This window comes from Chelon labrosus (assembly GCF_963514085.1).
Source record: "Chelon labrosus genome assembly, chromosome: 17".
NCBI lineage: Eukaryota > Metazoa > Chordata > Actinopteri > Mugiliformes > Mugilidae > Chelon > Chelon labrosus.
In genome coordinates, this window is record NC_140350.1 from 20,761,941 (window position 1) to 20,773,942 (window position 12,002).

The window sequence follows — 12,002 nt, forward strand, 5'->3', positions numbered from 1 at the left end:
CACAAAAATAAGACCATAAAACCATAGATCGAGGCAAATTTGACAAATATTGTAATTATTAATACCAATATTAGTATTCCCTGCAGCTAACATTAGCGAATGTTCATAATAAAAGTAACTGAAGTCGATTCAAATAGTTGCCAATTAATTTTCTATCAAATGACTAATCAGTGACGTCAACTCTAGTGAACTGGTTGGTGTTTGGGTGTTTAGAGGAGTCTGTAATATTGGGCATGAGAATTTGTAAGCAGGATACTTTCAAAAAAGAATAAGACACGAGAAAGAAAAAACAAGCAGTAGTAGTTTTATATGTATCAGTTTATTGCTGCCATTTTTTTCTCATTATTTACATTTATAATACAACGAAGTCAGTTGTTGTGAGTGCCCTGTACTTTGCGGTGGTTTGTTGGGGAGAGCAGCACCAGCAAAAAGGACACCTAACTAGGATCGACAAATTGATCCGAAAGGCTGGTCATGTATGTTATTGGCCGTGAGTTGGAGACGTGTGTCTCATTGAGGGACAGGAGGACACTGGACAAACTGCTCTCCGTCATGGACAATCCATCTCGTCCACTACACCAGACAACAGATGGACGGCGGAGCTCATTCTCCAACAGACTGATCATTGTTCATATGCTAATTCTGTACACATCTTTTGCTTATACTATTTTTATTTTACTAGATTTTATCTCACTTATATTTCATTTTATCTTTCTTTATACTTGTGCGTCTTAAGAGTGTTTTTTTATGTGCAGCTAAGCTACTGTGACCAAGCAATTTCCCTTGTGGATCATTAAAGTCTAGAAACAAGACAAATGGGTAGGCCACATATACATCCATCCTTAAAAGAAGGATTTCAGGACCCCATTGACATTCATTCTCCGATTAGCTCTTTGATTTCAGTGTTTCAAAGAATATTTTCCCTTTCATTCTTAAACTGGTGGATATTGGGTTTTCTTTCTTTTTCATAAGTGAAAAACAACGCCCCCTTTCTGTAGTTTAAACCCACAAATCACACAAAAAGTATGTTAGAATATCAAATATATCTCCAAGGGGGTTCGGGGGGCTTGACGTGATGACGTTGCCAATGTCACGCCAGAGCACGCACGTTCCAAAGACACCACGGGCCCAGTCCGGTTTGCTAATATTCGGATTAAATATTCAGCAGCGTTTTACTACCTGCTGCTGGTGGTGGTGGTGGTGTTTGCGGTTTTTATTATTGCGGGAGGCGGAATTTCTCTGCCACCGCTTTCACCCAGGTGGTGGAAGGCGCGCTAAGCTCCTGCAGCTTGTCGAGCCCCACCCTCCTCCTCTCCGGCCGTTTGTTGTTGCCTCTACAAACATTCGCGTCTTCCCGTTCACTCGTGCCGAGAGCTGGCTCGCCGCGCGCATGCAGCAGAATGGCTCGAGCGGTTCCAACGGCTCCAACGGTTCTTCTGACGGCTGCAGCAGGGAGCGCCAGTCTCTGTCCTTCAGCCCGCTGCCCGCCGCTACTACACGGGTGAGGCGCTTCATCCAGGAGAGACGGACGCTGCCTCTACCCAGAGTGATGGTGGTATTCTCGGCCGCGGGGGACACCGAGAAACCGGGCGATGCCATGTCCAGCTCGGACTCTACGGAGGAAGATTTCCGAAAGCCGGCCTCCCCGACGCCGAACCTCGCCCTGAGCAAGCCGCTCCGCTCCTCGCTAAACACCCAGGAGCAGGAGGTAGGCCGCTTCTTACACAGAAGACACACGTTTAACCAACCACACAAATATATTTAGTTTCAAACAGAAAGATATTCACACTAATTATCTAAATTATTAACAACTATTTTTTTTTAATAATAAAGAACTGTAAGTACACGTAAAGTAATTAGCAGTCACCCTGTTAAATCTCCTATTAATTACAGTAATAATTTGTGACATTACTACCAAATAATAACACTACGTCTGCTCTACATGGCTATTTATACGAAGGCCGCTGATTGGTTGAGCGGCCCCAGGCCTGCTGTGATTGGCTGGCAGTTGTGTCATGTGACTTGCGTTTATAAGGAACCACGTGTTGTGTCAGCTGAAGGATCTAAACATGGCCACGGCTGGTTAATCTTCTTATTTCTGTGGCTCTGTCCTCCTTACACAGCTCCTTGTCTTAAGACATTTTACTTTAAATAATTATATCTTTATGTAGTTGATTTTTTTTTTTATCTAGGATATTAAAATCCCTCCAAATTCGAGTTTAGCTCTGTTTTTTTTTGATGAATCATAGATTTGAACTACAATATCAACTATAAATAGACTGGTCATTGTATGAAAATTCAGAAAATGCTGAAACGAATTTACTCACAAGTCAAAAAAATGAGCTGCATAAATAATAATCAAAATAGAAAATCTCTGAATGACTAATCGACTAATCATTTCTGCCGTAGAGTGCTTCCTGGTTTTTTTTTTCTGGGTCTCTAAGGAAATAATTATATTTATACACAGTGTGGGCCTAAATCACATTAACAGATCACTCCTCACTCATGTCATAGTTCCCAGAGGTCATCTCTCTGAACGTCGGGGGCACGTACTTCACCACCCGCCTGTCCACGCTGCGTCGGTACGAGGACACCATGTTGGCTGCCATGTTCAGCGGCCGGCACCACATCCCGCGCGACGCAGAAGGACGCTACTTCATCGATCGGGACGGAGCGTATTTTGGGTGAGTGGCACTGTGTGTGTGGTGAGGCGAATGTTTTTGCTCTAATGTTTTCTCAAGCGTTTGACAGAAACACCTGGGAGAGGAGGGTTAATACAGTACGTGCTTCCTACGGTACGTTTCCGACATTCACACACATCTCATATCGTGTTTGTGCAGCTATACTTTGATTTCAAGCTTCTTGCAGCTCCGTGCACCTTTATTAGTGTCTTTAGGAGACATTGTCTAAGAATTGCGTTGTTGTCTTTGTTTTGAAACGATAAAGTTTTTAATGAGAGCCAGGTTTGCACCCTTTACCCCAGTGTGCATCTTTCTGATGACTGTACACACATTTCAAGTACTACTGGCTGAGTGACGCTAGAATTTGGTTTTGGCATAATATGCAGACTTAATAATAATCACACTGGTCCTTGACTGTGAAGTGTTTAATGTATCACAGTTCGGCAATTCGGAAGTTATAGGTTGAAGCAGATCAGATGTGTATATACCCACATAGCAGAGACATGTGGCCCAGATCTGGCTTGAAGCCGGCACAGGTGGCGTTCACTCGGCACTGGCATACGGCATGTGAGCCGGACATGGCCAAGGCGCTCAAAAAAAAAAAGGGGCAAGGTGTAATTATAATTGGCCCCCAACCTTTTTTGCGCCACGGACCGGTTTAATGTCGGACAGTATTTTCACGGACCGGAAGGTGTAGCAGATAAAAACAAAATAGAATGAAGACCGGCATAAAAACTGTAGTATTTTCTCTATAAAACAACAATAATAATAATAATAATAAATGTAAATCCACTGTGTATTCATGTACAACTTTATTAGCAGCGTCCTCATAACGTCACACCAACAACAGAACGTGACATGAGTAACATCCTCTCTGCCCCAACGCTCTCTGGTCGCTATGGTAACGTTAAAACATGCCTTCAAAATAAGACACACCACAAAAACTAAAAGTGCATGAAAATACTAGCTACTCACAACAGCACTGAATCAGTGGGAGCCCTGCGCTTGTTTAGCTGCAACAAGACGGTCCCATCTTGGGGTAATGGGAGACAATGAAACCCGAAGTGTGTTGCTTATGACCAGTCTGCTCCGTAGTTTTGTTTTGGTTGCTGTCACTGCAGAAAACCCTGCTTCACACAGACAAGATGTCGGAAATGGCAACAGCGTTTTCAATGCTGTGGTGGCGATCTCGGGGTATTCTGCCATGACTTTAATCCAGAACACCGGCAGAGTTGTAGCCTCGAACAGACGTTTAAGGCCCCCGTCATTTGCGATCTCGGGACGTATCACGTGATCTATGGTCTCGAGGCCTTGACATGCGTCAAGAGTGAGTCATAGACAGATGTAATGGGGAGAATCCGGTCATTTTTCAAAATAAAACATTCAGACTCAGATAATAAATCAAACGGAAATAATGGAAGTTATTTATTATTTCTCTGCGGCCCGGTACCAAATGACCCACGGACCGGTACCGGTACGCAGCCCGGGGGTTGGGGATCACTGGTCTAAACCACAAAAGTCATCCACTTGGCGGCGATACATAAAAACTGAAGTGATCGCCAGAGTCTGAAGGATTCATCATTACTGTCTGAACAAAAATAATATATTCCAGTCAGGCATGGCTGGAAAGTTAAAGCAAATAGTTTTAAATGTGAACGGGCAAACAAGCAGAGTGGATGTTTGACTTGTGTAAGGAAGTGGAGTTGGGCTGAGGTAAGTCCTGTAATGTGTGTGTGCCTGTGTAATTAAAGATTTAAAAGACAAGGAGCTGTCAGAAGGAGGACTGGAACATATGTAAGTGTACAAATAATGTCTGCAGACATACATACTCTCAGAAAGAGCCTTTTTATTTGGCCTACTCTGTGTTTAGGGGCTTTTTGTCTCGCTGGAAGATAAATCTTCTGCCATTCTGGGGGTTTATCTTGTGCATTGCAGCAGTTTTTGTTTGGTTTGTGTTTTTTTTTCTGCATGAATTTCTAGCCTCTAGTAGTTCACAAGCCTCCACAGCCTTCTGCTCTAGAGAAGAAGTGTCGATACTCAGGAGGATTTTGAGCCTGTGGCTGTCATTATGTCCACACTCTGTGCTGAAACACGAGGACACGAGTGCAGCTAAATAAAGACGAGCAGATGTAAATAAATAGCTAGCGTGTGAAAGCGTGAAGATATGAAAATAGATTGAAAACAGAAAAAGAAAGACATTATCTGTGTGTACCAGCCACTCATGTGTTACGTTTAAACTAGTATAAACCCCAGCATAAAGTGTAGGTAATGATTGCAGTCATTAATCATCGGGTTGTTTCCCCACAGGGACATCCTGAACTTCCTCCGAGAGGGCGAGCTTCCTCACAGGGATCGAGTGCGAGCGGTGCACCGGGAGGCCCAGTACTACTCCATCGGCCCGCTGCTGGACAGCCTGGAGGACATTCAGCCGCTCACGGGGGAGAAAGTCAGACAAGCTTTCCTCGACCTGCTGCCCTACTACAGAGGTGACTCCTAATCTGAGCAACCTAACGTGAAGGAAACCAGATCGGTGCAGATTACTTTATCGGTTTCACGTTTGGGATTTTACACCATCGTGTTCTGGAAACGATCGTCCACTTTGCTTAAGCTTGTTCTGCAGGTTCATTATCATCGAAGACGTTTCAAGCTTCTTAGCTAATGTTACATTTTAGCATCAGCTTGGTAGATAGCCTAACAGGTGAAAAACCGGATCGGATCTGTGGGTAGAGCCAACTATCAAACGCTAACAGCTACGGTTAGCCGTCGCTAACATTAGCACGTTTACCGAAACAGCCTTTCGAAACATTTTTATGTTATAACGTCCCGAAAAACTACACAAAACATATCAAACAAACTTCTAGCGAAACACTAACAGCATCTTACTTAACAATCCAAAAGAAAAGTTGCAAGTTCGGAGTCGAACCTCATTTCTTTCATGTCCATCATCTTGTCTCCAGCGATGGAAAGCACAGTGCCAGTATTCACTCGGGTTCTGTTCCTTTTTTTTATCCGATTTTATCCGAGCGCGGTTTTTTCCCTGCAGCGGGTGGTTGTGGTGGTGGTGGTGGTGGTGGTGGTAAGGGTCTCTTGCCAAAGGGCTTCAGCCATTCTTCCGCTCTCTTCCCTGAACTGAAACGTCGGCCTAGTAGTAGTGGGCTGTACTTTCCACACGACTGACATCAGGTTCAAGGCCGAAACTGGTATTACGACACCTGTCTGTCGGGCTGTAGCTAGTAATTTAGCATGCTAATTCAGGTTGATATCTCTGCAGCACTATAGAGAGCCGAAGTCCCGCCCCCTCTACTTCCGGGTCATGGGACCTATCTATGGAGAGATCATAATTATTTTCTGGTCCCGATCGAATTGTGGCATGAATTTCACATATGATGTGTGTGGATTTAAAAGATAATTTTTCACGTCAAGAGATAAATTATTTGACGTAAATAAGCTGAACAACATTAGGTTTTGTATGAGATCGCTTAGTGAACTACGTCTCTCGTCTCGAACAATGTACGTCACTAGAGAACTATGTCTGTCTCCTTGTTGAGCTTTGCCGTCTTCTTCCAGGACGAAGGTAGAAGCATCAAACGAGGTGAAGATCATTATAAATCATGTCGAGAGCTGTAGTTACACGAAGGGAGTTTTGGTCGGTTCTGTGCGCGCCAGCATGCGGGACTTGTAGTTCGTTTAATTACGTATTTTCCATAGCGTTTTACTGAACTATCTTGCGACAAACTGTGACATTCTTGACATGTAAAATCATTTTTTATTCTGAAAAACAACATATGTATAATCCAAGGCACAAGTCGATCGGGACCAGAAAATAATTTATCTTTCGCCATAGACTGCCGTTCATATTTTTTCGAAAGATAGGTCCCATAACCCGGAAGTAGAGGGGGCGGGACTTCGGCTCTCTATACCTCGTCATTTTTTTAATGGCATCATCGCCCCTTATTTCTTCTCATTCTTTTGATGCGCGTAGCTCATTTTTTGGATATTTTTACCTCAATTCTTACACGTGGCACCTTTAAAGCTTGAGTAGCCCAATATCATTTAATATAGATCCTCTGTTAGTGACGAAGCATTTCAGGAAACCTTTTTTTTTGGCTTTTTGTAGCCTAAAGTAAAAATAACTTAAGTCAAATATTAAATTAAGACTTTGTTTTCTGCGAAGTCTAAAACAATTCAGATTGATGATGGAGTATTTGTGAAGTTTTCTATTAATGAAAGAGGATCTAATGTCTATAAAGGATATAGACTGACAGCTAAAGGTCGGACTCCGTACATAAATAATCTGTGCAGATTACTTATTATTATTTAAAGGTGGAAGAAACAGTTTTATCATGAATAATTAAGTCACCATTCGATGTACGTATAACAAAACACTGAGTGCATTCTTGGACAGCTAGTCACTCATTTATTTATAGAATACGTTTAAGAAAAACAGGATGTTGACCAAAGTGTTTTACAGCTTTTAACTGGGAAGAAAGACCAGAGACATTAATGTATAAAATGACAATTAAAAAGAGAGATGTACCTCATTTTAAATTAATTTAGGAGCAGTATTTGAAGAAGGCCCGATCACTTAAATTAATGAATGCAAGTGTTCTCATTTCAGACAATCTGGAGCGCATAGTGGAGATCGCCAAACTAAGAGCCATGCAGAAAAAGGCACGATTTGCAAAGCTGAAGATCTGCGTCTACAAGGAGGAGATGCCCATCACGCCGTACGAGCGCCCTCTCTTCAACTCTCTGCGCTTTGAGCGCTCGGACAGCGAGGCCAAGCTCTTCGAGCACCACTGCGAGGTGGACGTCTCCTTCGGGCCGTGGGAGGCGGTGGCGGACGTTTACGACCTGCTGCACTGCATCGTCAGCGACCTGGCCGAGCGCGGCATCTCCGCCGAGCAGCAGTGCATCGGCGTCTGTGACAAGCACCTGATCAACCACTACTACTGCAAGAGGCCCATCTACGAGTTCAAGATCACGTGGTGGTGAAGCGCGGCGGCGGGTCGGACCAAAAAAGGAGGAAGGGGGGGGGTGCTTCACTTTTACTAGAACTCGGCCAATATTGGTTTTTGTATTGACGTTGCCAATATTTTGTGCTGAAGTCTTAAAATGTGACCCTTTAAATCATGCTGTAAGTATTTTTTTGTTTCTCCTGAATACTTTTTCTTTCTCTCCTTCTTCTTTCAAAGTTAAAAACACCAACGTGTTCCAGGGAAATCCAGGCTAATAACAACAACACTCCTACTCCTGTAAAGAGTAGTGTAACACCCCTAAAGGTCCTGCTTCTGTCGACCCACGGTGGGTTCGTTTCACCGTGATGCAGGGACGCAGTTATCAGTGTTGGAAGCGGTTACAGGTGCAACACTAGTGCCATTAATCTTAACGAAGAGGTGAAGCTTTCAGGTGAGGTGACTATTGATTCAAAGCTCCGTTGACTTTGCCTTTGTCTTTACACTCGACTCATTCCGCCACAGTTCTGTTTATTGTCAGAGCCCACCACACGCAGGTTATCCACTACAGGGCGACAAACGGTAAGAGAGATACGCTTCGAGCCTCAACTATGCACGAGTGAAAGGTGGCGTCTGTTGCTGAGGTTTATTCTGTTCTGCCAGGCACACGTGTACAGATTATAATATATGACTGTTGATGCAGACAGATTCTCTTTTAATCAGCGCAGCCGCCTTCACTGGCTACTTAAAGGCAGAGACGCAAGTGGTCGGACAAAAGTTAGCAAAACGACAAAGTTCACACAGGAGGGAAGGCCTGTTTTACGTCTTTATCTAATCTGAACATTCACACTCATCATCTACTAGGAGGAATAAACTGTATACGGCCGTTTGTAGCTCTCTTTAGCGTCCTAGCCGCCCAGCTAACAGTAGCGCTTCTGAATGACGAACACAGACGTAGGCTGCGACGTAACAGTCAGCCTTCTTAGATGAGCATTAGGCGTGTCCGTATCTCTCTGGCTAAAGGCTAACATTAGCCCCCGTAAGCTAATGGTCAAACCAGACGAGGAATGATTGCACATTACGGACACGCTTTTCATTTATAACAGACAAAATGCTGTTTCATTACTTAGATAGTCCTGTTTTAAGGACGTAGCCGTCGACTGAAAGTACGTTTTTAGCCTTTAAATCGAGTTTGTTCCAGCTTGAGTGTAACTACGCTGACTTTGTGTCTGATCTCCAAGCAGAACTGAGGCTGAATGATTATCCCAGGACCTTATTTCTAACTTAAAAAGCCAGTTCATCCCATTGCCCTCTTACACCCTAAATGCACTACGTATATTTATTTATCTATTAGTCTAATTTTAGCTTCATCCTGATTTGGATTTACATGTGATTTAAGTTCAGGTCTCACCACATTTGCAGAGCCAACGTTTTAGGACATGACCTTGTAGTAAATATTGAATATTTTAAGTAAATGAACTAAGGTTAAACCTGTATATATATATATATATATATTAGGAGTTGTTTCAGGATTAACTGTGACAGAGTATATTTTCCTTAAGCAGCGTTTTTAAAGACTTGAGGTTGGGTGGTATCCATTTAGTTGGTAACGGTCGGTACCTCAGTTACAGGGGATTAAAAAAGGAGCTAGATTTGTTGCACAATAATGAATATATGCGTTTGTCTGAAGTCTCGATTAGACAAAACCTTAAATCTTACAACCTCAGTAGTCGTTATTTTTTCACCTACTGTACTTGATGAAGTCCGAGCACCTTGTGATTGTAATAAAGATATTTTATTTATCTAAAGTGAATCTATCAGATGGGCACCTCCATGTTTATCGACTATAGAAAGCGACACTTAATTTATATTATTGCGTTGATGTTCCTTTACCTGTTAATGCGGCAAAGATGTTACGTTCTTCCTCTGTTCTTTGATTGTTTTACGTTTATGTTTGCATCGTTTATAAAGTTTTTATATTGTTATTTATCTGTTTGTGTTAGCTTCTAGGAAGCTCTAGTTCTATAGCCGTCTTAAGTTTGTTGTAAAGAAAAAAAAAAGAGCAATATGACGTTTTTATTATTTATGTTAAAATTAAAACTGTTAAACGACTCAACAACAGTGTGTTCCTCTTTTATTTACATGAAGAATATCAACATGTTATTGATGAAAGTTGAATACAAACTGTGTAGCTCCTTTTTGGGCTTGAGGTTAGCATCCTGCGGCTAAACTAGCTGCTACTAGCATGACACATCTGTTAGTAAATTTGCTGATGATGATGGATTTGAGTCAACGCCTTGACCCTACACATCCAGTTGCCCTCGCCACTGAGAACCTTTTACCTCCGTGTTGTAAATTGATTATATGGCAGATTATATCTCACTTCACCTCCCCCGTCCCCCTGTCGTTTTCTGGAAACTGAGAGATCATGTTCAGCACCATGGAGAGCACCAAGGCACATAATCCTGAATGAGGAAATAACCCCTTGAATAAATTTTTTGCTAAATATATTTTGAATTTTCTTATTGAAAGTATGTCCAGTAAATGTTATAGGATTGTAAAGTAGTAACTATTCACTCTGCCTCAAACCGGCATACCCTTTTCAATCGATTAGCCTATCATTTTGATTTGTTCATTACTCCATTGAATTTTTTTTTACTTTTTACTAATCATTTAACTAACTACTAAATAATAAACACACCTACCAGATAATAATAATCAGAACCATCACACTTTGGCCTCGTCTATGTGCAAAGAACCCATTTCAAACTTATAAATATGTTAAAATAAAAGCCTGAAATGGCTTCAGAGATGGAAATATCTGTATTTTTGCTTTACCTTGACACCTGAAAAACTCCAGGCCGTGACCCAATTTAATAAACGAATTAATTAAACTCTCTCTTATCAGCTCCAGATTGAGATCTATGTCACGTTTACACCAGTGTTGTGACCCAGCTAGGAAACATGTTCACTGTACTTTGTCGTTATTGAGCAAAAACGTCGCTGAGCATTGTTTGACTTTAACCTCCTGACTGCCAGTGGTTCAAATTGTAAACCTGAATATCTACCACACACTGCATATTACTGAATTAACTCCTTTTACTATCTACAGAGGACATTTAGCGGCTTTTAAATGATACCAAATGTGAAAGGGTGGGGCTTTGGTACCTTTCTCTTTCTCATTAAGGAAAATATCTTTCATCAGTTATATGATATCTTAAAAATAAAACCTGTTTTCAGTTTTCTAATTACCTTACAAAGATTAGGGAATTAAAAAATGATATCTTGTGGTATTATATTAATGGAAAATGAAATGTAGCAGCCACAATTAATGCTACGAGTGCTTTAAACTAGCACATAAGAGCTATCAAGTCACTAAAATGTGCTGGTTATTGTAAATAATAGACGTAAATGAGTTTTAATGTCTGTTTTGCTCCACTAAAGATGCACTCATCTCGTCAGGGGCATCATTTCCGGGTGATTTCGTTTAAATAACTCCTATATACTGTGACATACTATAATAAATATTCTTGAAGACTATTCTCCGCCTCTCTCTCTCTCTCCCTCAGTGCCCACCTATGTCTCTCTCCCTCCCTCTCCCTCTCTCTCTCCCCCTCTCTCTCTCTCTCTCTCTCTCAGCTGAGGGGTGGAGGCTGACGGCCGATGCCTTTTCAGCGGAGAGAGAGGATGGAGGAAAGGGGGAATTAGTGTCTCCTCTTCAGTCGGTGTTCGCGGAGCGTCTTGATAATCGCAAAACTGGACATTTTTATTTATTTATTTATTTATTTTTCCATGGGATCAAAAGAGGCTTAAAATGACCCGGGGAGTGATCATTGATCTGCTGCTGCTGCACAAGGTAAAGCTTACCCTTTCTCCCCTCCCTCCCCTCCCTCCCTCCCTCCCCCCTTCTCTCTCTCTCTCTCTCTCTCTCCTTCCTCCGCACGGAATATATCAGCGACACTGATGATGGCTTGTTAAATGTAATCATCTGTTATATGGGGGACGGTGGGGGTGGATAGTTACATAACAGAGCGAGACGAATCACAGGTTAATTAAGACTAGTAATACTAATCAGAAAAAGAAAAAACGCCTAGATGTGAGCTGTGTGGGATCTTCTGTGACTTGGGGGAGAAAAAAAAAAAAAAGCGTCCGGTGGTTATAGATGGAAGAAACTGGAAGGTGTTGGAAGAAAATGTTCCAGTGGCGGTGAAGAGGGGCAAGCAAGGCCCGCGGCCTCACATCACCACGGGACACGGCCAACAAACGAGCCACGCAGCTGCACATAAAGGCGAGGATGTGAGCCAGGCTGCGCGTTAAACAGGCTTTTTATCATTATCATTATTATTATCTGGATCACCTCCGTCTC

General features: G+C 42.3%; 1 protein-coding gene across 3 annotated transcripts; it reads left to right on the forward strand.

The window, feature by feature from the left end:
* The first annotated feature begins 355 nt into the window (after nucleotides 1-355).
* On the forward strand, nucleotides 356-9,710 carry kctd7 (potassium channel tetramerization domain containing 7). 3 transcript variants are annotated; one of them, XR_014699560.1, is made up of 5 exons: nucleotides 356-1,708; nucleotides 2,515-2,684; nucleotides 4,989-5,167; nucleotides 7,300-8,090; nucleotides 8,178-9,710. XR_014699560.1 is itself a non-coding variant. In XM_084565316.1 (5 exons), exons 1-4 carry the CDS (start codon nucleotides 1,076-1,078, stop codon nucleotides 7,674-7,676), a joined length of 1,359 nt encoding a protein of 452 aa, XP_084421442.1. In that variant the 5' UTR covers nucleotides 356-1,075; the 3' UTR covers nucleotides 7,677-7,718; nucleotides 7,877-9,710. The 3 variants fall into 3 exon arrangements, 2 of the variants coding, with proteins under 2 accessions (XP_084421442.1, XP_084421443.1); XM_084565316.1 differs by having other exon boundaries at nucleotides 7,300-7,718; nucleotides 7,877-9,710; XM_084565317.1 differs by having other exon boundaries at nucleotides 7,300-7,672; nucleotides 7,877-9,710.
* The last annotated feature ends 2,292 nt before the right edge of the window (nucleotides 9,711-12,002 follow it).

Bases quoted from the DNA above. Each gene is read 5' to 3' on its own strand.
- kctd7 (XM_084565316.1), top strand. From the start codon at position 1,076: ATGACGTTGCCAATGTCACGCCAGAGCACGCACGTTCCAAAGACACCA. The intron at 1,709-2,514 runs GTAGGCCGCTTC...CTCATGTCATAG, and splicing joins TAAACACCCAGGAGCAGGAG to TTCCCAGAGGTCATCTCTCT. The intron at 2,685-4,988 runs GTGAGTGGCACT...GTTTCCCCACAG, and splicing joins CGGGACGGAGCGTATTTTGG to GGACATCCTGAACTTCCTCC.